The sequence below is a fragment of the Neolamprologus multifasciatus genome, chromosome 8 (genome assembly GCF_963576455.1).
Source record: "Neolamprologus multifasciatus chromosome 8, fNeoMul1.2, whole genome shotgun sequence".
Classification (NCBI taxonomy): Eukaryota; Metazoa; Chordata; class Actinopteri; order Cichliformes; family Cichlidae; genus Neolamprologus; species Neolamprologus multifasciatus.
The window spans coordinates 27509232-27534236 of record NC_140446.1 but is presented as its reverse complement, the minus strand read 5'-3'; the positions used below and the strand labels follow the sequence as shown (position 1 = coordinate 27534236).

Here is a 25005-nt window from a genome sequence, read left to right as displayed (position 1 = left end):
CGAAAATTGGATAACATCATGGAGAAGCTTGCGGCTCTCCAACGGGAGATTGAGAGACCAGTGTCGAACAACAGCTTTGAAATTCACATGAGTTGTTCGCACTAACGTAAAAACCACCATCACTTCATGCAGCTACCACTTCGGCACCACTGTGGTCTCAAGGCTGGAGCTGAACAACAACACCCTGATAACGACTGTGTTTAGACTGTTCTTCCCACTCCATGCAAGGCCACCTGGGTTGGCTGGTAGACTGTTTACTTAGCCTGGCAGGGTGAAGGACACTGTCTCAGCTGAACTATGGACACATACACTGATACACACTCATCCCCCCTCCCTTTCCAAACGCCTTCGATGCCTGTCCCCTCCCGGGGCAGATGGCGGTCGACTGGACCACCTTTACCCGCCCCTGTGGCTTGTCTTGTGTTTCTGTGGTGTATTGACAGTCATGTGCTTTTTGTGCTGGGTTTTTTTTTCTGTTCTCCCAGTAGGAGCTCAGTCTGAGTGGAGTTTCTTTCTCCTCCTCTCACCTCATGTTATGTATTTTTGTTGTTTTTTCCGTATCAGCCTGTCCTATTTTTCAAAGGTAGCGAGATACACAATATAACACCAGTGAGAACTGCAGGTTTCACCTGGCCCAGCGAGTCGATTCAGCACTGCCTTAATGCAGCTAAGTGAAAGCTGCAACCCATTCCTTATTCTTGCCGTTGTAAATAGACGGGTATTTATCTGTCTAGCATTTTTCTTTGAGTACTTTAATCAGCGCACACATGCAGTGCTTCAGTCTATGACTGTCGTGCACGCCGTTCTACACTGAGGCTTGTGTTTTTGAGCTCAGATACTTTTCCTGTCACATTTTAACAAACCAGGTGCATCAGAGCAACACTTTGACAGATGAGGGAGAATAACAAACAAAGCACATCTCAGGTGGTGGCGGCATGAGAGATGGGATAGACCCAGCTAATATTGTTATTATCTAACTTTCATTTCTCACCTTCCATCTTTCAAATATGTTTATAGTCTTTGTTTTGCAGCAGTTGCTTAAGCAACTGCACATTTGTACTGCATTTTAATAAAAGCTGATTCTTCCTACTTCCTTTTATGTAGTTACGGCAGAGTCTATGCAACCGCAGACCCCTATCACCACACCATCGGTCCTGCAGCCACATACAGTGTGGGCACTATGGTAAGTCTGCTTCCTGTTTCCTCACTGCTGATTACTGCACCATAGAATATTACAGTAGACTGGTACAACATCCACACACTGTCTTTGAAATACACTGTATGACACCATACATGTTATTGGAGATCGTTATATATGTGAATATTTATATGAACAAATAAACCGGTACATCAATAGTTCATATGAAGGTTTAAGAAGCTCTCCAACAAAAGCTTTTATTCGTACTGAGTTCTGATTCTCTTGGAGGCTCACATTTCAGAAAACCAGAACCAGCTTTGTTTGTTTTGGAGAAATCAGTTGTGTTTTATTTCACTTTCTTAGGTGAGAAAGCCTCGTTGTCTGTAGTCAGCTTCTCTCAAACTTCAAAGAGGCGGAGAAAACCAGACTTTCTTTGTTTTGTGTCAGTCAGTATGAACACAGCACAGGCTTCAACAAGAGAGGGAAAAGGAGGAGAAGCTGAATGTGAGCTTCTGTCAGCTGCAGCTGCTGCTGCTCATCAGACACTGAGTGCAGACAAAATCTAATACAACAAACAAGATAATATATCTAACATAGGAAATATTATATTCTAATGAATCCACTCATTACGTGGTGGTTTCCACACAAAGAGGATCATAATAAACAATGAGATCATTTTGACCAGCAAGTTTTTTCTATTCTTTTAGAAAATTGTAATTTTTGTGGGCAGGACTGGATTAGTACCTCTGTGTGTGGTTCACCACAGAGTCATGAGAGATTTCATTCAAATCCAGCAAATGTTCAATTTAAATAACAGACATGGCACAAGCAGTGAACTGGAAATGTCAGCAGGTCTTTTAGTTAGCCAAATCAAGTGTGTTACCTTTCTTTATCTACAATAATAATAATAATAATAATAATAATAATAATAATAACGTGTGTGTCACAGATTTTATATGAAACTGGTGAAGGAGCGAGGATATATACACTCTTCTGTGTGAAGTCAAACAAGCTCCAACTAGAGAACACAGATCTCAAATTCTGTCAGAAAAATAGAAACATGAGCTTCATCTGTGTTTCTGCTTCATCAGCTAAACCCGAGTTTGTCAATGCTGTCATGCAGTAAGCTGTCTTTACCATACTGCTTTTTATCCACAAATATAGAATAAAATGATGTCTTGGATAAAGCATGGGTACCACAGTGACAGCATTGAGACTTGTAGCATTGGCCGACATCAGGTTCAGTTTTCTTTAGTCTGTATTCAGCTTTCTGCAGCTGACTGACGTCCAGCTTGTTAATGATGGTGTGAATCTCTTCATGACATGAATTCTTCACATTGATATGTTTCTGCTCTTTTTCAAACTTTTGACTGTTTATTTGGGTTGTTTTTGTTTGTTTGTTTGTTTAACTGCATTGTAAACACATCACATCAATCTTAATGTATGAAAACACCCACAGATGTGATGAAAGTGGTTTTGAGCAGCATCAGCTGGTAAATGTCGCTCCTGTCAGGTTGTTACCATTTTGTATCTAACACTGAAGACGAGCCTCTGTGTGTGTTTGTTTGTTTGTTTGTTTGTTTGTTTGTTTGTTTGTTTGTTTGTTTGTTTGTCTGTCTACTAGTTGGATGATGTTTTATAAATGGTTGTGAGCACTCTGTGTTTGTTGGTGCTGGTGCATTTCATGTTTGCCTTCGTTAGTCATTAATTATAAATATTCTTCAGTCTTTTTGGAGGCCACTCTGCACTGCAGATGGACGATGCTTCTTTGTGACATTTGTGTCCTGCATCAGCATATTTTAAACCTCTGATTAGACCAACAGCAGATTTAAACTGATAAGATGGTGAAAAAAAGCAGCTGAAGACATTTTTATACAAATGAGCTTTTGATACATTTTTTCACTGTTTTATATTATTTTATGTGTGTTGGTATTTCTGGTTTTATTGTGAGGCACTTTGTGATTTTTATCTGTGAAATGTGCTATATAAATAAATGTTCCTTACTTACTCAAAAAATAACATTGTAAAACAATATTTTACAGTAAGGTAACATCAGTTTTGATTTATAAATTGTTTCCTAACTCTATAAGACAAATTATGACAAATAATCCAAATAAATGTGTCAAAATTATTAAAAAATAGAAACCAGTGGGTCACAGATCAACTGGGAAAGTGCTAATGAGGGCACATTTATGACATCATCAGCCTATTTGACAGCTGTGTCCTTGCTGTTAAATTACAATAAAATTATAAATGAGTTTAATGAAATAAATCTCTCACACTGAGCTCCCCCTCTATGGCGTTAGTTTTGTGCCACTATTCTGAGCGCACGTGAAAAAAAAAAATTGGAGGTGCAAGTGTTTTATTTTGAGGAGAAATTTATTTTGAGTGAACAAAATTCATTCCTGCGTGAAAAAAATGTATTTCAGTGTTTGCTATTATCCACACACACACAAAAAAAATCTGATTGGCTGTTTTGGTCTCCAATCAGCTCGAAATGCAATATCCCAGAATCCATTTGTCCAAAACTCAAAGGAGGCAGTGGCGGAGGAACACAGATGGGCGGAGTTTGAAATATTACTCTGTCTGGGTCACAAAATAAACTTTTAAGATATTTTCATGCGAGAATGTTTCTGTGTGAACTTCAAATACCTGCTTGATTCATCAAGACATCACATAACAGACACCTTCCTTATCTGTTTTTAAATCACGTCTTAAAACATATTTATTTACCTTGGCTTTTAGCACAGCAGGACTTGTTGATGTCTCTTAATATGTTTTATTATTAATTATATTATTTTTAATTTTAAGATATTTTTTATATGTAATTTAAACTGTTTCCTCTCTTATATTTGTAGCACTTTGGTCAACATTGTTGGATGTAAAGTGAGTTATAAATAAAGATGCTATGCTATGCTATATTTGCAAAAGTGCTCTAACGTTTTCGGAGATGCCTGTTACCCACCAGCTGACCGGGTCACTCGGGTTAAACATAATATAAAAGGCTGAACTGACAAAACCACCACCAGGTATTACAGGAAAAACCATAAAGCCTTTGAACTAAAACAAATGCTGTTGTCACAGTGATGTTCACTGTTGTTGGTATATATGTGTGATTTGTAACACCTTCATGTTTCCAAACCGACATCATGACCAGCAGCTTTACAGCTGTGGCTCCAGCAAACATCAGCTGATACTAGAAATTAATATTAAATAAATTCTAACAACAGCTGATCAAGCTTAAACGTGCTGCTGTTGTTCAGCCGCTGGTTTCCTGTTTCTGGCGCAAAGTGGGCGATAAACAAACAAGAGAGACGATCAGCTGATCATTAATCAGTTTCATGACTGAAGTAGCAGCAGGAGAGAGAGGGGAGAGAATGAGAGAAGAAACAGCTGTGCAGCAAAGACGCAGAATAACTGCAGCGTTGTGTCTTTTTCAATTTAGCTGAAGTACAGGACAAACTGCGTTCCTTTTCCCTTCAATACGGATGTATTGTAATTGTTCCAGCCCAGAGTTGATCATGACCACTTGGCTAATCCACCACCTTTCATTGTTTATAGCGTTACAAAAAGCAACAAACATAAAAATGAAAAATCATCATCGGCCCACCAGGTAAATGTCCGGTGGCCAGTCCAGCTGTGCGGTCAGCTGGTGGGTAACAGACATCTCTGAAAACATTAGAGCAGTTATGCAAATATGTGATGTCCTGATGAATCGAGCAAATATTTGAAGTTTACACAGAAACATTCTCGCATGAAAATATCTTAAAAGTTTTATTTGTGACCCAGACAGAGTAATATTTCAAACTCTGCCACTCTGTGTTCCTCCGCCACTGCCTCGTTTGAGTTTTGGACGAAATGCATTCTGGGATATTGGAGACCAGAACAGCCAATCAGATTTTTTTGCATCCAAGTCTGTGATTGGCTGGTTTTGTGGCACAAATATAACGGTGTAGAGAAAGAGTTGAGCGCACACGGGCAGAAATGTTGAGAGCGCGAGCAACACATTGTGAGCGAGCGCCAATGCAAAAACTGAGCGAGAGGGGCTGCTGTGTGTGTGTGTGTGTGTGTGTGTGTGTGTGTGTGTGTGTGTGTGTGTGTGTGTGTGTGTGTGTGTGTGTGTGTGTGGATAATAGCAAACACTGAAATACAGTTTTTGCACACAGCAATGAATTTTGTTCACTCAAATTCAGCTTTTCTTCACTCAAAATAAATTTCTCCTCAAAATGCAGCACTTGCACATGCAAATGTTTTTACGTGCGCTCAATTTTTTTTACATGCGCTCAGTGGCACAAAAATAACACCATACCCCTCTAACTAAATCTACAGTGTTGTCAGTTTGAATGAATAGATCTGATCCAAACTATTGGAGCCTACTGAACAAATGTCCTGCAGTAATAGTTTTTCTGTGATATCATAGTTCAGTATTTTTTACATATACGCTGTAAGAACTTTTTCCACAGGAATCCAGGGCCTATAATACAAACCTCAGAGCCCACGACAAATGTTTACAGTTTTTCTCAGTCGCTTTGGTGCTTTTCTCACATCACTATTAACATTTGCACAGCAGTTAGTGTATTTCTCAAAACAATTGGTACAAACTGCAAAACCTAGTGGATAACCTGCAAAAGCAGGTCACTTGCTCAAAATCGATAATCCATTCCTGAAAAGCAAGTATTCACGTCAGTGACACTGCCAGTGTCACCAAAATGTGAAGTCGTGACACCATCTTGATGAACAACAAAGTCAAATAGCTTTGTCATGTTGTCATTATGACAGTGTTCAGTATTCTCTCAGTGTTTTCCAAGAAAAGGTCAGAACTCGGTGACACTACCTGAAAATGCTCAAGACAGCACTACACACTTTTTGTACAGCTGTGTACAGTAAAATCTACAGTAAAGTTAGACATTCCTGTAGTTAGGGAAGTGAGTACAAGACACTGAATACGTGTTTCACATTTTTATTGTGCCAAAGAAAAATACTCTACAGTCACTTATTTAGAATAAACATGAGAAACTGTGCACGAGCTGTGCACAGATGTGAACAACAGTGCATATTGTAACTGAACACACATGAGTCACTCTGGCACATCCAGATGTTCCTGTCTGTCTGGCCACATACTTTCATCTACATCACAACAGATATAATTCCTTGCAATGCAGCGAGGAAAGTATCTCCTGGAGTGGCGAATCCACCCTCTGCATGACTCTGCTGTGATGTCATCACATGCATCCATGGCTGCTTGCAGGGCCAACTGCACATGTGAATGCTGGTCATAAACCTCCCACCTCCAGGCAGAGAAAAACTTCTCTATCGGATTAAGGAGTGGGGAGGGAGATATTCAACCAGCATTCTGTCATGTGCTGCAAACCACTGTGTGACCATGTGTGAATGGTGAAAAGTGACATTATTCCAAACAACAACATACTTGTTGAGTTGGCCTCCACCCCTCTCATTCTCAGAGACTATGTCCCAGTGAAGAGTGTCTAAAAGAGTCAGGAGATGTTGTGTACTGTATGGAGGGGAATATGGGTGAGGATGCCATTGTCTGAGATGGCTGCACATTGGCTGTAACATTTCCTCCATGCCGGCCTGGGACATCAATACAATACAATACAACTTTATTTGTATAGCACATTTAAAAGACCAGCGGTACACCAAAGTGCTTTACAATAAAAACAGGAAAATTAAGACAATAAATAAAAGACTATTAACAAAGTACCACATACGTCATCAGGTTAAGGGCAATAAAAGGGAATATAAGAACAAAGTTACTAAGAACAGATATAGCTAAAAGATAAAGTACATAAATAAGAAATTGAACCAAATATAAAATAGGGACGCTAACTAGATGGAAAAGTTATGTTGAATAAATGAGTTTTTAAACAGGATTTAAAAGATAAAACGGAGTCTGACGCATGGATAGCGATAGGAAGGTTGTTCCACAGATTCGGTGCAACCAGGGCAAAAGCACGGTCACCCCTAGATTTAAGTCTAGATCCAGGCTGAGCCAGGAGTAATTGGGCTGAAGACCTGAGGGCTCGCCCAGGGACATGTAGACTAAGAAGATCTGCAAGATAACGAGGGGCGAAATTATTTATAATTTTAAAGGTGAGCAACAATATTTTAAATTCAATGCAATGCTTTATGGGTAACCAATGCAAATCAATAAGAACTGGGGTGATAGAGGCATGCTTTCTAGTGCCAGTCAGGAGGCGAGCCGCAGCATTCTGAACAAGCTGAAGTCTGTGAAGGAGAGCGGAGTGAAGACCAAAGTAGAGGGAGTTACAGTAATCCAATCTCGAAGTCACAAAAGCATGAATGAGCTTTTCAAGATCTTTGTGAGGGACATAGTGCTTAGCCTTAGCAATAAGGCGCAGTTGGTAGAAGCTAGATTTGATTACTGAAGACACTTGTTTGTTAAATTTGAAAGAGCTGTCCAGCAGAACCCCTAGGTCACTAACTGAGTCAGAGAAAGAAGTGGCAAAGGAACCAAAGGTATCAGCTGATAGGCCCCGGGGATATGGTTGCCAAACACCACAATCTCCGTTTTCTTTTCTTCAGGATAAGGGAATTGTCTGAAAGCCATTCTCTGACTTCTCTCATGCACTCGAGGAAGCAGTGCAACGAAGGTGCAATGTCGTCATCATCTAATTGAAAATATATTTGTATATCATCGGCATAGAGGTGATAAGAAAAGTTATATTTTTCAAAGATTAAGCCTAGGGGGAGCATATATAATGAGAATAACATTGGGCCAAGCACAGAGCCTTGGGGCACACCACAGCATAAGGATGCAGTTGAGGAAGAATAAGTACCCAAGGTAACGGAGAAAGACCTGTTCAAAAGGTATGATTTGAACCAGTTAAGGGCTTCACCCCGAAGGCCCACAGTGCATTCTAACCTTGTTAATAAAATATTATGGTCAACCATGTCAAAGATGAGGACAAATCCAACAAGACTAATACAGCAGACCTGAATCAGTCATTAAGAGAAGATCATTAAGGACTCTCAGCAAAGCTGTTTCAGTGCTGTGGCGTGGTTTAAAACCAGATTGAAATTTATCACAGATGTCATGGGCATCCAGGTAAGCCTGGAGTTGCAAAAGAACTATCTTCTCTAGGATTTTGGAGAGGAACGGAAGTTTGGATATCGGCCTATAATTAACGAAATCACAATGATCAAGACACCTTTTTTTAAGAACAGGTTGCACTATAGCATGTTTAAAAACAGAGGGAACATAGCCAGAAGACAATGATAAGTTAATTAAAAACAGAATACTGGGCCCAATTACATCAATGCCATCCTTCACAATGCGAGACGGAAGAGGTTCATATGCAGAACTAGTAATTTTCAGTTGCTTGACAATTTGCAGTGCACAGAGTGACACTGGCTCAAACTGATGAAAAGCTGAAGCACATTCTCCAGTGAGACCAGGGCTCACCACTAGGGGGAGCGAGGATTTGAGAGATAGGATTTTATCAGTATTTTAGAAATTGTTCACAGAGAGCTGAGGATGGGACCATCGGCAAATCAGGGCAGGGATTAACCACTGAATTAAAGATTTTAAATAGCAAACGGGGGTTATGGCCATTGGTCACAATAATATCAGAGAAAAAGGCTGCTTTAGCACGTTTAGCAGCAATTTGAAACTCCAGGCGGCTAGAATGCAAAGTATCAAAGGATACCTGGAGATTATCTTTCTTCCATTTCCTCTCAGCTTGGAAGTGGTTGCTCTCGGTCCAGTGTGATTTCTTCCATGCCATCTGCCTTTGGCCAGACTGAACCCGCCTCATCAACGTATATGAATGTGTGCAGTGGTTCTCTGGCTTCCAGCTCCACAGAGAGAAATGTAACAACGTTTCCTGTGTAACATGATGCATTTTGTATGCTCTGTGAGTATATACACAGAATTGCTTTTCTACTGCATGAAACTACACAGAGTAAAACAGTTTACAGTGCTGAACATTAGAGTATAGAAGACGTGTTTTACCCGTACATCTCCTTCAGTCTTTCACTGATGGGTTCAAATGCACTTTGCACAATTGTTTTGTGCACATTTCTTTTCTCTTGAGCATGCTGTGAATCGTTGTAATTGACACAGATCCAATATTGCCAAACACATCGTTATCCTCTATGACAGCACTTTGAATTTCTTTCAACTTTCTTCCTCTTGCTGCAGGTAAAAAGGGGCCCTCTTCCACCTCTGTGAGGCTGTCTTTCAGTCCTTTGTGGTGCAGATTACAGCAAAATTACAGTAATATACACTAAACATGAGATATTATGTCCAGTACTATACATACCTGTTCTCCCTACGAAATGTTTGAACGATTGAGTTCACAGTGGTTCTTCCAACATTTGGTCGCACCCTCCGACCAGCCTCATCCATTGTGAGGCCGTGATTGACAACATGGTCAACAAGTGTTGCCCTACTTTCTTTAGGGATCTGCGTATGTGTTTGGTGTCTTCTCCCTCTTCCCCAGGTCAGCATCGTGGAAGAGGGGTGAGGATGCAGCGGGGACAAACCCCCTTCCACGACATCCTTCCACGATGCTGACCTTCCATTTCTGTGTCACAGAATTGTAGAAATGGTACACACCATGTCCTGCTCGGTTCATATATGCTTGCCAATTGAGGGTTCATGGGATTGATCCATGAGTAACTGTGAACAAGTGGCCTGTCATTGGTTACAACTAATACTTCACACACCTCCTCGTCAGTGAAAGCTGAAGTTCACCTGAGAGAAATTGGTGAATTTCAGGGACATTTCCAGGACAAAATAATAACAAAAGGTATCAAATTTGAAAACTAATTCAACAATTTTGTAAGTAATGACTCAAGCAATGAAATGAAGACTATTAGTTTTATTGGGAACGACTATTCAGCATCCAAAAATAGAGTTCATTTGTTGTCGACAGCAGAGAATTATATGAAAGCAACTGATAGATGTCCAAGAGCATTTGCAGTTTGTTCAGAGGAAGGAGACACTATGATGTGCACAAATGACTAAATGTTGTGGAGGTTGCACTAAAGGTTTTGAGAATTTTCATTCTGATCTGAGAAAAGCACCAAAGAGAAAAACTGTAATGTTAATGGCCTGTCTCAGCGTTTGCTTGCTACCATGGCACTTTGATATTTTTGAGTTTACGCAGCAAATCATGTTACAAACAGCAATAAATACATGAAATATGACCATACAGTAATCAAGCCGTAACCCCAGCCGGTCACAGCAGAACAGGAAGAAATCTCTGACCCCTCTAAACCCGCTTCCTGTTAAAAGGGAGTTTTTTCTTCCCACTGTTGCCAAAGCGGTTACTCATAGGGGGTTGTTGGAGTTTTCTCTGTTTCCTTTGTATTATTGTAGGGTTTTTACCTTACATTATACCATAACTTTAGGAAACTGCTGTTGTGATTCAGAGCTATGAAAATTAAATTGAATCGAATGTGTAATCTACTGTGTATCTATCAACGTACTGCAGAAAATTATCAATTATCACAATCCAAACAATACATATAATTTTTCACATAATATACCTTTTAAAGCTACAGTGTTTATAAATGTTTTTCACAAATTTACTATGGACAAAACAGGGAAACAAGACAAATGGACAGACAGATGATAGATAGATAGATAGATAGATAGATAGATAGATAGATAGATAGATAGATAGATAGATAGATAGATAGATAGATAGATAGATAGATAGATAGATAGATAGATAGATAGATAGATAGATAGAGAATGATTCTTTACTGAATACTGATTGGAGCTTTTCATCTTTGATGTTGCAGGCTAGCCTTTACAGAGGAGGGTGCAGTCGCTTCACTCCCTACTAGAAAAGAGGGAGACAGGCCCCCCTTTGCTTTGCCGCAGACATAAAAAGCAAAAACTCAGATCAGCTAAAAACAGCTTTCACCCCCTTCGTGATGCTTCCAGGTGGCAGATGTAACTCTGACATGCAAGAATCATCTTAAATCTGCTTCCCTGTTTACGGACTGTAAACATTTACTGATGTCATTTATTGATGTACTGTACTTATTGTTGTAAATAACAATGTGTTGATTTGAATGTTTGGATTGAAAAAGTTGAACAAAGACAGTTTTAGCCGATGTGGAGCGAGCCGACCAAAAACTAGACTTTAATGAAATTCAAAGAAACTTTTGTTTTGCCCTGTGACTCCTGTGAAGTGGCCTTTGGTGCCAGTTTAAATCTGTTTACCTAGACTCCTATATACTCCTATATCCATATGTTCATTACTGTGCAAAAGTCTTGAGCCAGCCCTCTTTTCTTTCTGTTGTGCTTCCAAGGAGCCAGCCATTTTTTGGTTTTTAAAGTCGTCCTGAGCTCATTCTCCAGGCGTTCTCAAGACCTTTCAAAGATTTTCTTTGAGCTGCTTTTTCACATATTTTCAGTCCAGTTCTTGTACCTTGGCCATTTTCAGAGAAATTGTTTCTCAGTACTCAGTAGGGTTAGGTTTAGGCTGCTGAGTGATTGTGTGTTTTTGCTGTCAGTGACTGATTGTAAACAGAAGTTGAGGCTGCAGAGTCCACCTGTAGGTAACCACTGTTGGACACGAGGCAGGTACAAAGGTTACTGGATGGGAAGCATCTTGTCTCACTGCAGCTCAGACTGACTGTAATCTTTCTCAAACACACTGGCAAAGATAAATTCAGAGGAAAACTCTTATAAATTCAGACAGATGCACATGTTGTAACTAGAGATGGCACGATACCACTTTTTTATGTCTGATACCGATATCATAAATTTGGATATCGACCGATACCGATACGTAATATCGGATTGGTCCATCTCTAGTTGTAACTAGCCTCAGGCAGTCTGCTTTGGTGGGCTCAAATACTGAAACAAACAACGTTTTTTTGGCAAACAGTTTACTGTAAATTGCATTAAATGTAACCCAGGAAAGCTTGTCTCCTTTTGCACCCGCTGTGTGTGTGATAATATTTATGTATTTGGAGGGAGGGTGATGGCTGAAGGCTGTGACCACAGTGCCCAAACTTTGGCTCTGTCTCTTTATTTAGAGCATTTAGTGCCAAGCCTGACTTACACTGCATAGTGCAGACCCGAACTGGACTAAACAGAGGATCTTAATAGAAAGGTGTAAGATTAAATGTAACCTCTAATGTCTAAATGTATAATATGTTAGGATTAGTTACATTAATATGTGCAGTATTCACAGTCTCGTGCTTTCATCTTCAGACACTCTCAGTCAAATACAAACATACAAACAGTTTAATTTGCCAGAATTAAATTTCCCATCCATTTAGCTCTCTGTGACCAGCTGGGCCACTTAACTTTAATATTTCATGTGAAAAATGCTGACGGTTTCAAGAAAGACAGAAAAAATATGACGCTACAGTAGATTCCTAAGAAACAGCAGCACAACTTCAATGTATTACAGTAAATTGCTTCAGTATCACAATGTTTGCTTGAACCAGTTCAACTGAAAACTGACAGCAAACTGATATCATCTTATTGTCACTGCTTTCCTGTTTATGGCCATCTCGATGCACCTGGTCCCTGCCATTAAACCAACCATGTCAAAGGTTGGGATTTTGTTAGTTGATTACTCACTTTTACAATGATTTTGGTCACACAGCAGTCTCCACCCACCGTTTATTTAAGTCACTCAAACATAACACAGTTTGACAGGCAACCAGGTGATTTCCAAGAGATATTAGCTGAAATCTTAGGATATGTTGACATGGTGTGTTGAGATATTTTAGGAAACTGGACAAATAGAGGACAAAAAAAAACATGGCAGACCTAAAAATAAATGTTAAAATAGATGAACAGTGTCATGTCCTTCAGAAATAGCAAGCACAGCAAAGGCTTGACACAGGACCTGAGAAATGATCAGCTGATCCACGTACTATTCTCTGAAGGCTCCTCAGAATCAGGGTGGGTGCTTTTCAGTCATTTTTAAGGAAGGAACCAGCGAGAAAAGGCTGAGATATACCAAATTATACAGGAACTAGACTGAAAATCAGCGGCAGCAGGAATGATTAACCCAAACAACCTCAACAATGTTTCAGCAGTCTGGGACAATCTCGACAGAGAAAGGAAGAAAAGGCAGCAAACGCTTACTGAAGAGCTTTGAATGTCCTGTAAGAGGCCTGGAGAACTTAAAGAAGTTACAATGGTACTGTGTGTATGTTGAATGTAACAACATTTTCCCAGGACTCTGTGAAACCAAGTACACCCCATGATTCAACAGCCTGTAGAATCTCCTTTAGCAGCAAGAGCTGGTTATTTTGTTTCTGTATGTCTTTACAAGTAAATCACTTTGTTGTGGAGGAATTTTGACCCACTGTTCTTCATGATGTTGCTTCAGTTCATTGAGGTTTGTGGGCATTCATTGACGGAGAGCTCTCTTAAAGTCCAGCAACAGTATTTTAAGTTCTGTCGAGGTCTGGGGATTGCAACACTTTTCATTTCATTGACTCTTTGCAACTATTGCACGACCCACTTTAAGTATTAGCTGTTGCAGAGATGCCTCAGCTTTGACTCCAGAATGCTGATACACTTCATCACTTTGTTTCAGAAGTCTTGTAGTTTGTTCAGATGAAGCTCTGCACACCCAAACCACACTGTTGTTTTTAGAGAGAAGAGACTTTCTTCTGGTAACTATGACAAACAACCAATACTTTTTCTAATCTTGAACGTTACAGGCCTCAGTTACCATGTTACATGTTAGAGTCTGAGAAGTGGGTTTTATGCAGTTTCTCTCAGCACTCTGAACTTGGGGTGAATTTGCTGGGACACCCACTGCCTGAAAGACTGTGGCATTACGTTAACACACCTGAAAGCTCCAAACCAGCAAACTGCTAAGACTTGAACTATATGTTCACATATGCTGGGGGCTTGTCCAGTTCCCGTCCATGAACAGGAGTTTAGTTTCATATTGACTTAGCTGGACTCAAACCTGCCCCTCGCCTGTCCCTGCCCCTCAAGGAGCTGAAACTGCATCAGAAATGCTAAAAGAAAGTGTTGCATTATGAAACCTGAAGGGTGAGTGGAAGAGTGGGATATTTTTTTATCTAAACTCAGCATGAATTGATTTTCTAACACAGTGTGGAGGAAGAGCTGTGTCAACCAAAATGAGAACCGTTCAGAGTCTACTGATCATTGCCACGGTGCCCAGGAGGTCAGAGGTCGGAGGTATCCCATTGCTGCTGAATGTCTCTAATAGAAACAACAAAGAGCTTGTACACCAGTATGTTTCATGACTCCTCGTGTTCTATGGAGGAAATAATTACACGTATGCACATGTAGGAACAACAGAGGATGTTTCTCACAATGCTGTTATGAAAGTGCTGTTTCTTTCTGCCCCCTGCTTTAATATGTATATGGTCTTTATGATGTTCACCATAATGATGATAAACGAATACATCAATATTACTACTAATGACAATAAATAAACAATTAAATAATAATAAAACATTTAAAAGTGCAGCTGATCCTGGCACAGTCCAGTCTGCGTATCTTGTTGCTTCTCACTCTTAAAGAAGGACGCATTTTGGTTACCAGATATTTCAGTACTCTCAGTCAAATAACAAAAAGATCGATCCACATTGTTTGGTCAAACTATTTAACACCTGCACAAATATCTGTTGAGTAATAATGCTGAGAGATTGCTACAGAGATGGATGTGTGATGCTTTAGAAACATCTTTGAGAGCTGAATAAGCACCGAGCTTTTCACCAACACCAACAGTACTGTAAGTCTCACGACCCCTAAGACACACTGAGAAGACGGGAACTGAATATATTTGCTCAAGTAGTTTAATAATCACTAATGTAAATTTGTACTTTGTTTAGGTTTTCCATTTTTGCTGCTTTCTGCTTCTACTCTGCAATATTTCAGATGCAGTTATTGTACTTTAGTTACTTAACTTTTAAGCTACTTATTAATAGTATCGTAATGTTTTTGATGCTTGAGTTAAGAAGTCTAAATGCATTTTCCCTAAATCCAAAACAATAGGCAGCTCCTTTATGCCACAGCGTGAGCAAATGTGCAAACTCTTCTGATAACGCAGGGATGTTACTGTGGCTTACCACACTCTGCGGTAGAGTATCACTTCCTGTTCCTGCTCAAACACAGTGGTGTTTCTGAGTAGCTTATTTGCTTAGCAATTTAATTAAAAACGTTTAAATACATTCTTTTTTCATAGTATAATCTTCACGTGCTTCATCCGAAGCACACTTTCTATGTACTCACTACCTAATTTATAGCCAAAGTATTCACTCACTGTGTCTTTACTGTTTCGCTAGCTTAGCTTAGCTCGTAGCCGACTCGTTAGCACCATGGCTACTTCACCTGTCCCTCCTGCACTTTCCTGCTTATTGTGTCAGATGTTTAGTTACTCCTCGGCCTCCTTTAGCAGTAATGATACCTGTAACAAATGTAGCATATTTGCAGCTCTGGAGGCCAGGATTACTGAATTGGAGACTCGGCTTCGCACCCTTCATTCACCCGTAGCTAGCCAGGCCCCTGTAGCTGGTGCAGCCGAAGATAGCGTAGGCCCCGCTAGCTGTTCCCCGGCAGATCCCAAGCAGCTGGGGAAAGACGGCTGGGTAACGGTGAGGAGGAAGCATAGTCCTAAACAGAAGCCCCAGGTACACCACCAACCCGTTCATTAGAGGTGGGAATCACCATACATCCCACGATACAATATTATCACAATACTTAACGCACGATACAATATTATTGCAATTTTTTAAAAACATTTTGCGATATTCAGATTCTGTACATAAAGGTAAACTTTATCAATATTCATTTTCTCTAATATCAAAGTCTCACACTCAGTCTTTCTCTCATTTCAGTTTTATTGTTGACAAACTGAACGGTTTGTATTACAGTCTAGTCCAACTTAACTGAATCAACCATCTGGTACAATTATAGCTATTCTGAACTATGCAGTTTATGAAAACTATGCAGCCCCTTCAGCAACTGAAGAATTTGAAAGTAAATTAAAACAAAATATAATTTTACATTAAATAAAAAAGTTTTAAACTTAATTAAAATAAAACATGTCTTAAATTAAAATAAGTAAACTGTCATGTTTATTGCTGCCATAAAAAAAGTTAAACCCATTTGGACAGTGAAGGAATGTCAGGATTCTTGCTCAGAAAAAGGATCAACATGCTCTGAAGTCAGAGCACAAAAACCTTTTTGTAACAAAATATCGATTTCTGCTGTCCCTGTATCGATACATTATTAGCAAACAAAATATCACGATACTACACAGTATCCATTTTTTCCCCCACCCCTACCGTTCATGTGTCTAACCGTTTTTCCCCACTCGGTGACACACCCGCTGGGGGTCAAACTCTGGTAATTGGTGATTCTGTTCTCAGACATGTGAAGCTAGAGACACCGGCAACTATAGTCAATTGTCTTCCAGGAGCCAGAGCAGGCGACATTGAAGGAAATTTAAAACTGCTGGCTAAGGGTAAACGTAAATTCAATAAAATCATAATTCACGTCGGCAGTAATGACACCCGGTTACGCCAATCGGAGGTCACTAATATCAATATTGAATCGGTGTGCAACTTTGCCAAAACAATGTCAAACTCTGTAGTTTTCTCTGGTCCCCTCCCCAATCAGACCAGGAGTGACATGTTTAGCCGCATGTTCTCCTTAAATTGCTGGCTGTCTGAGTGGTGTCCCAGAAACGATGTGGGCTTCATAGATAATTGGCAAACCTTCTGGAGGAAACCTGGTCTTGTTAGGAGAGACGGTATCCATCCCACTTTGGATGGAGCAGCTACTCCATCAGATTCAGCAGCCAGATTAAGTGTTTACTGACAACTGACAGTGACATCATCATCATTATTCCAACAATCCTCTCCACACAGACGAGCATAAACACACTCGACTATCAATAAATCAAATTTAACACACGTTTGTAATGACGCTAATTCAGTTTACAATAGGGCTCATTCGCTCAGTCAGCAGGTGGCAGTGTCCTCGTACACTGGGGAGTACACTGCCATTAAATGAAACAGAAGAAGAAGAAAACATCTGCACATGCGCGGTATGGATCGGGGAGTCCTGATCCGTAACTATCTTCTTTTTTGTTTTTGTCTACATTATATTAAAATGTTTCATTACTGCAAACATTTTAAGAGATGCTTATTATTGTTAACATCTTAACAGATACTCTGACTCATGGCCTTTCACACATGCATGGTACTGATCAGGTTTCCGGTACAGATCGGGTAGTGACAGTGAGAAAGGTGTCTGAAGAAGAAACACCCAGTGCATCATGGGAGTCCCCTAGCAACCCTCACCCATTACAGCATAACTAAGGGAGGATCCAGGGTCACCTGGTCCAGCCCTAACTATATGCTTTAGCAAAAAGGAAAGTTTGAAGCCTAATCTTAAAAGTAGAGATAGTGTCTATTTTTAAATCTCCAGGAACAAAGTCCTCAAATGAGGTGATCTTGTTTGTACTGTTCCTTAGCCACCATCATCTTCTCTTTTGTGGTCCACCCAAGTCTAAATTAACCCTGCAGCGTGTATTTATGATGAGCAGCTTTCACTGTTCTGGCTTAAGGTATGCAAGTTTTGAGGTTTGTAGCTCAGGAGGTAGAGCAGGTCACCTACTGATCGGAAGGTTGGAGGTTCGATGCCAGGCTCCTCCAGTCTGCATGCCAAGTATCCTTGGGCAAGATATTAACCCCAAGTTGCTCTCCGATGCAAACATCAGAGTGTGAATGCGTGTGAGTGTAGTTAGAAAGCACTCAGTATAGAGGTAGTGCTTGTGAGAATGGGTGTGACTGGGTGAATGTGGCGTGTTGTATAGAGCGCTTTGAGGACTCCGGGAGAGTAGAAAAGCGCTATATAAGAATCAGTCCATTTACTATGATGCACACCTAAAAACAACAAAGGTTGTCCAAAGTGTTGTATAGCCAAAATAATTTAATCACATAAAATAATTAAACCAATTCCTCATATCATTTAGAAATTGCTTTTCACTGAAAAACCTGCCTGTATAACAGAAATCTGCAGAAATATCTCTACTACTCCACGTATAAAAATGTGCTTTCAGTGGTGATGGGACCTCTCCTTCTTATAACCACCATGTCAATAATAAATAATACAACACATGTGTTTAACTATCTGTGCTCTTCCAGTCACACACACAGATGTTTGCTTTGATCGATTTAATTTACCAGTATTTGTGTGTTTTAGAAAGAAATGTAACAGAGTATTATTACCAACTCTGTGTGTGTGTGTTTACAGATGCCCGACGCTTAAGAACAGGAATTTTAAAAAAGCAAAAGAATTATTTACAAATTAATATTGACTGTAAAGAAAATCATCATCATCATTGTGCATTTCATCATTTGAATTTGGAGGCGGACAGTTCGCTTTGTTATTGTGTTCAAATGTATCTGTGATCATTGTATCAAAGCAGATTAATGAAAATATAACAACAGATCAAATAAATCCAGCGGGTTCCTTTTTCATATTGCTGCTTTTCTTAGTATTAAAACTTTACAGAAGTGAACTCAGTGTGTTTCTATGTGTATGTGCTGTGTTTGGTTAAACTGCAGCATGTTTGGATGGACTTCTGCCCACAGTGCAAAGACTGTGGGCAGAAAAAAGAAAAAAAGCAAACACAAAACTTTGTGAAGACACATGACTTAACGTTATGTTGACGTCTGTTGTGTTGAGAATTTGACTAAACTTACATGGTCTCAAGTTTTGATTTATTTTTGTTACCCATTCAGTCAGTTCACACTTCAGCTGACACAGATTAGCCAACACATGTACAACACAAACACAGGAGGCTGTGACTGTGGCAGCAACACAACACATTTCAAGGCCTCGTTTGTTTGGATGAAGCCACAGAGGGAGACGTCTGTTTGACTGATGTTTATGTCACTTTGTCAGGTTTTAAATTGTGCTGATCTTGTGTTGTAATGTCACAAGTTATTGTCAGTAGATTTTCAGACATAAATGTTTTGGTAGTTGAAATGTGTGTCACCGTTTGTTTGTTTGTTTGTTTGTTTGTTTGTTTGTTTGTTTGTTTGTTTGTTTCTTCTGTATGATGTATTCTTGGTCTGCTGTGGTTTATTCTAAACTTTTATATTTGATTGCCTTTTTTCTCTCATAAGATATTTTTGTGATACATACAAGCAGTGATCAATAAACATCCCCCTGAAATTACAGAGGTTCTGTCAACATCACAACATATTCCAGTAAAACTCAAATCATTATTTCTTCCAAGCTTAAAGGTTTCATTTTACTCCTAAATGAAATATTACGATATAAGGTTCATTTTATTTAAATGTTATTTATATTCTGTCATTTATGTTCATTGTGACCAGCTTCAAGTGTTACAGAAGAACTCAAACAAAACAGAAAGCGAGATTCTGTGATCTGTTCCAACCAAATAAAATAAATATTTAGACACAGTGAAATCTCCAAAGAATATGCTGAATCATTTCTTTTGTATGAAACAAAAACATTCTGTATATATCCTCAGTACAAATTTCAAAGACCAAAACAAGACTGACGCTCCGAGGCAATCAATCATTATCTTTACAAAGTGCTCTCCTGTTTCAGTGAGAGATCGTAACATGAGTCTTTAATCAGACATTTCCGACTGTGCGTACTTTGTCTTTACGACAAACTAGGCTGTCGCATTTGTGGCATCACTCTGTCTCAGAGACAGTGTGTTTGTCTTTGCAGCAAATCACAAGAACAGTCGCCTCAAGGTGCTTTACAGAGTGTAAACATACACGGCAGACCCAGTGGCATTTTGATACTGTTTATTAATACTTACATACAACGCACACAGAGCTGCAGCTCTCCCGCTGCCCGCTCAACATTACCACAACAACAACAACCACAGGACCCAGTACAATATTTAATTCGGCGGGGCGTGATTGCGGATGCCGTGCGGGTGTGTCCGCCTCCTCTGCACGGCACCGCAGGCCACGCCCCACCACACAGAGAAAACCACCAAATTAAATGGCATAAAGAACACAAAAGTATGAATCCATCCTGCCTTTAGTCAGTGGTTCCAGCCAGGCCATGCCCCGCCACATACCCCCATCGCCCGACTGAGGCCGGGGAACCATCCGGCCGAACCTACTCCCCCCACCGCGCGCGGGAGAGGGGATCAGCCCGGACCGTCGGCGCCCCCAGGCCCTGGCCAAGCGACGGGGAGTTGTGAGTTCAGGTGGCCACCCGCGAACCCAGCAGCGTCGGCGAAGCTGGTCCGGAGGTCAGCTGCGTGGCAGGTGGACGCAGCGCGGTCAGCGCGGTCAGCGCGGTCAGCGCGGTCAGCGCGGTCAGCACGGTCATGCGCCCCAGCTCGCAGGTGGCTGGGCAGATGTCCGGCAGGCACCGGCCTCTGGTGGAGGTGAGGCCACTTTGCTCACCCTGCCAACCTCGGGCTTCGGTGGCGCTGACTCCCCCAGCATGGGCACCACCGACTTACCTGCGGCTTCTCCACCCCTCCCTGTGGGAGCAGCTCCCCACGCTGCGCCTCCACCGCTGCCGGCTGGAGCGCCTCCCCACGCTGCGCCTCTGGCGCTGCCTCTACCGGCTGGAGCGGCTCCTCGGGCGCCGCCTCCACCGCTGTGTCTCCCGGCTGGAGCGGCTCCTCGGGCGCCGCCTCCGCCGCTGTCTCTCCCGGCTGGAGCGGCTCCTCGGGCGCCGCCTCCACCGCTGCCGGCTCCTCGCACGCCGGCTCCTCGCGCGCCGGCTCCGCCGCCTTCTTCCGGGGCGCAGGAACGGGCACCGGGCACCTGTCAGCTGGTCCTGCAACTCTTCCCGCCTGCGGCGCCACACCGCCGCCTGCTCCTGCTGCGTGGCCGCCAGCTCGGCCACCATTCTCGCCAACTCTTCCTTCTGCTGGCCCACTCCTGGATCTGCCGTGCCTCCCGTCCTGGGTTTTGGCACCACTTGTGAAATGCACTTCACACACGTACACACACGCACAGTTGTTTGTCGCCACATGCCACGTTTATTTATAGTTTTCATTTATTATGACCGTCCACAGTCTGACAGCTCCGGTCTCAGCTGATTTCCAGCCTCCCTTCCGCTCCTCTCCCGTCTCACTATAAAAGGGAAGGAAACCATCATCAGTCCGGCCGAACCTACTCCCCCCCCCCTCCGCGAGCGAGAGAGGAAATTGGCCACAGCCATCTGCTCCCCCTTGAACTTAAAGGGCTGTAAAGCCAGATACCACCGGGTGATCCAGGCGTTGGCATCCTTCATGCGGTGGAGCCACTGCAGCGGGGCGTGGTCCGAGCAGAGGGTGAATGAGCGCCCCAGGAGGTAATAGCGAAGGGAGTCGACCGCCCACCGGATAGCCAAGAACTCCTTCTCCACGGTGCTCTCCACGGTCTTTCACACTCTGCCAGCTTCCGGCTGATGGAAAGAACGGGACGGTCGGCCCCCCTTACCTGCTGGGACAAAACGGCCCCCAGCCCTCTGTTCGAGGCGTCAGTCTGCAGAACAAAAGGGAGGGAAAAGTTAGGAGTGTGAAGCAGCGGCTCCCCACAGAGAGACTTTTTCACCTGCACAAACGCCGCCTGGCACAGCCCCGTCCACTGAACCAGATCTGGAGCACCCTTTCGGGTGAGATCGGTCAAGGGGCTGGTCGGCTGCGCAAACCCCAGCACGAAACAGCGGTAGTAACCTGCCAGCCCCAGAAACCTCCTTTTTAGTCCTGGGGCGCGGGCAGGATGCGATAGCTGCCGTCTTTTCCAACTGTGGACGCACCTGCCCGCCCCCCAAGTGGTACCCCAGATACTGTACCTCCCTCCGTCCAACCGCACACTTCTTCGGGTTGGCAGTGAGCCCCGCCCTCCTCAGGGACTCCAGGACCGCGGCCACCCGCTGCACATGCTCCGCCCAGGTGACGCTGTGGATGATCACGTCATCCAGGTAGGCAGCAGCATATGCAGCGTGCGGACGCAGCACCCGGTCCATGAGGCACTGAAAGGTGGCAGGGGCTCCGAACAAGCCGAACGGAAGCGTAACGAATTGGTACAAACCGTACGGAGTGGAGAAGACCGTTTTCTCCTTGGACTCAGCAGACAAGGGAATCTGCCAGTAGCCCTTGGTTAAATCCAGTGTCGTGAAAAAACGGGCCGTGCCCAACCGATCCCGGAGCTCGTCGACCCGGGGCATGGGATAAGCATCAAAGCGTGACACTTCATTCACCTTGCGATAGTCGACAGAGAACCGTATAGACCCATCCTTCTTCACCACAAGACGATGGGGCTACACCAGGCGCTGTGTTACTCTTCTATCACTCCCATTTTCAGCATTTCAGCCAATTCCCTCAGAACAATTTGCCGTTTATGCTCAGGAAGCCTGTAGGGCCGTGAACGCACCGTCACGCCAGGCTGCGTTTCAAAATGATGCTCAATGAGAGACGTTCGGCCGGGCAGGGGGGAGAACACATCAGCAAAACGCTGTTGTAACGCGACAACGTCCGCTCTCTGGGCCTGTGTGAGATGGTCATCACAAGGGAGGGAGGCGGGGATGATGGAATTTGGTACCACCGGCCCCAACTCATCTCTCTCCTTAACCAGGCTTACCAGAGAAGCGGTTTCAGCCTCTCTCCACTCTTTAAGGAGATTGAGGTGATAAATCTGCGTGGCCCCTCCCCTGTCCGACCGAGCGACCTCATAGTCAACGTCCCCAACTCGCCGTGTGACCACAATGGGTCCTTGCCACTTGGCGAGCAACTTTGAGCTGGAAGAAGGGAGTAATACAAGCACTTTTTCTCCCGGTGAAAATTGCCTGAGTCTAGCCCCTCTGTCATACAGGTGTTGCTGACGCTGCTGAGCCTGGAGCAAATTCTCCCGTGACAACCTCCCCAAAGTGTGGAGTTTCGCTCTCAGGTCCAACACCTACTGAATCTCATTCTTGGTGGGGCTCGGACCTTCCTCCCAGCTTTCTTTAATCAGGTCGAGCACCCACGCGGCTTCCTGCCGAACAACAGACAACAGACGCTTTTGGTACGGCCGGCTGATTAACAAGTTGGCAGTCCAGGCAGGACGCGCACCAGCGACGCACATCCGCTCGGATGCCCGGCCAATAAAATCGGGCCGTTATTCGCTCCAGAGTTTTTTCGTATCCCATATGCCCTGCCATGGGGTTATAATGAGCCGCCTGGAAAATCATTTCCCGGCGGCCCTGCGGCACCAACAACTGGGTGTGTGTCTCCTCCGTGCGAGTGTCACGACTCACTTGATATAACCTATCTTTTAATAAAATGAAGTGCGGGTAGGTCCGCCCGGCTTCAGGGCGCACCACGTGACCATCACCCGGCCGCCATCCCCGGGCTCCCCCGCTCTAGCGGCAAGGTGGTCCTCCGCCAACGTTACCGCGACCTCCAGACTCGCGGGACGGTGGCACCGGACCCATCTCGCCGTCTCCGCAGGCAGCCCCTCCACGAACTGCTCCAGCACCACCTTGTCCACCAGTAGCGTCTCTCCCTCTGATGATCCCGGCTGCAGCCAGCGTACCACGTGTCGTTCAGCTTCCCAAGCAAACGGCCGATCCTCCGCGGCCAGCCAACAGGCCCGGAACCGCCGGCGATGATCCTCAGGGGTGAGTCCCATCCTGTCCACCACCGCCCGGCTCACGTCCTGGAAGCTGCTCCTCGAGGTCGGCGGCAGACTCAGGGCCGCCGTCTGAGCCTCCCCCGACAGCAGAGGAAATAAACGCGGAGCCCCTCCACCTGCGGCCACTGGCAGGCCTCCGCCGTGGCATGAAAAGTCTCCAGGAAAACCTGGGGGTCGTCCCCGTCACCCATCCGGGGCATCGCCACCGACAGCGGGGGGGCTTCGGCGGAGCAGCGGCTCCAACCAGCCGCTCCAGAACCTGGGTCTGCCGGTCCGCCTGCTTCTGCAGCTTAGCCAGGTGAGCTCGCTGGGCCGCCGCCTGGTCTTGGCCCATCTTCGCCATCTCCGCCAGCATTTGGGCCATCAACTGCAAAGGCTGGGCGGGCGGCGCAGCCTGTGGGTCAGACATCCCCACGTCGGCTGGGTTTCGGCACCACTGTAAACATACACGGCAGACCCAGTGGCATTTTGATACTGTTTATTAATACTTAGCCGGTTGCTGTTTACAACGCACACAGAGCTGCAGCAACAAGCTGAACAACAACAACAACCACAGGACCCAGTACAATATTTAATTCAGCGGGGCGTGATTGCGGATGCCGTGCAGGTGTGTCCGCCTCCTCTGCACGGCACCGCAGGCCATGCCCCACCACACAGAGAAAACCACCAAATTAAATGGCATAAAGAACACAAAAGTATGAATCCATCCTGCCTTTAGTCAGTAGTTCCAGCAGGTGGTAGCATTTAATGATGTGGAGAATATTTTAAGCTAGCCAAGGACGCAGAGTGATGCTGAAGCTGAGGAAGTGCTGAACCAGCACCGTGATAACGTGAGCTGCAGCTTCTACCTGTTCCTGTTTCTACAGTAGAATCACCGTGACAACCGTCATGAAGTCTCTTTGTTTTCATCTTTGCTTTGTGCTCATACACTCAGAGAAAGATCACGTGTGAGGTCATCAGGATTGTATTGGTGTGTGTGACTGTAGCCTGTAGGTTTATATTGTTCACTGGTAATTATGTGACAGTGTTCATCTTACAGAGTAACTGGAATTATGACGCGACCACAGAGACATCTTTATTTTTACATTGGTCACACCACCACAACAACCCTCTCAACCCTGCTTCCCCGTGATTTAACACCGCGGGCGTGATCTACAGATGCCGCGCAGGTGCAGCCACACGGCACCACAGACCACGCCCCACCACACAGCCCCATTGCCCGACTGAGGTCGCGGAGCCATCCG

General features: G+C 43.6%; 2 protein-coding genes and 1 long non-coding RNA gene across 7 annotated transcripts in view; 2 read left to right on the top strand and 1 right to left on the bottom strand.

Annotated features, from left to right (window-relative positions):
• The window catches only part of ccdc57 (coiled-coil domain containing 57), a 189414-nt gene that overhangs the window by 83455 nt on the left and 80954 nt on the right, over positions 1-25005 (top strand). The window lies entirely within an intron of this gene.
• Positions 1-25005, top strand: part of rbfox3a (RNA binding fox-1 homolog 3a) — a 518942-nt gene that overhangs the window by 486272 nt on the left and 7665 nt on the right. For 3 of the 5 annotated variants that reach the window (XM_085171377.1, XM_085171381.1, XM_085171378.1), the window contains 2 exons: positions 1105-1183; positions 10931-12480. In XM_085171377.1, the coding sequence (XP_085027503.1) occupies positions 1105-1183; positions 10931-10975 (124 nt within the window). In that variant the 3' untranslated portion in view covers positions 10976-12480. Of the gene's footprint in view, positions 1-1104; positions 4507-10930; positions 12481-25005 lie in introns of those variants that run through there. The other 2 variants (XM_085171379.1, XM_085171380.1) reach the window with 2 other exon arrangements.
• LOC146513263 (uncharacterized) lies at positions 15675-17409 on the bottom strand. The gene is made up of 2 exons (XR_014875873.1): positions 16054-17409; positions 15675-16019 (listed from the first exon to the last, which is right to left on the bottom strand). It is a non-coding gene; the product is annotated as an uncharacterized LOC146513263 (long non-coding RNA).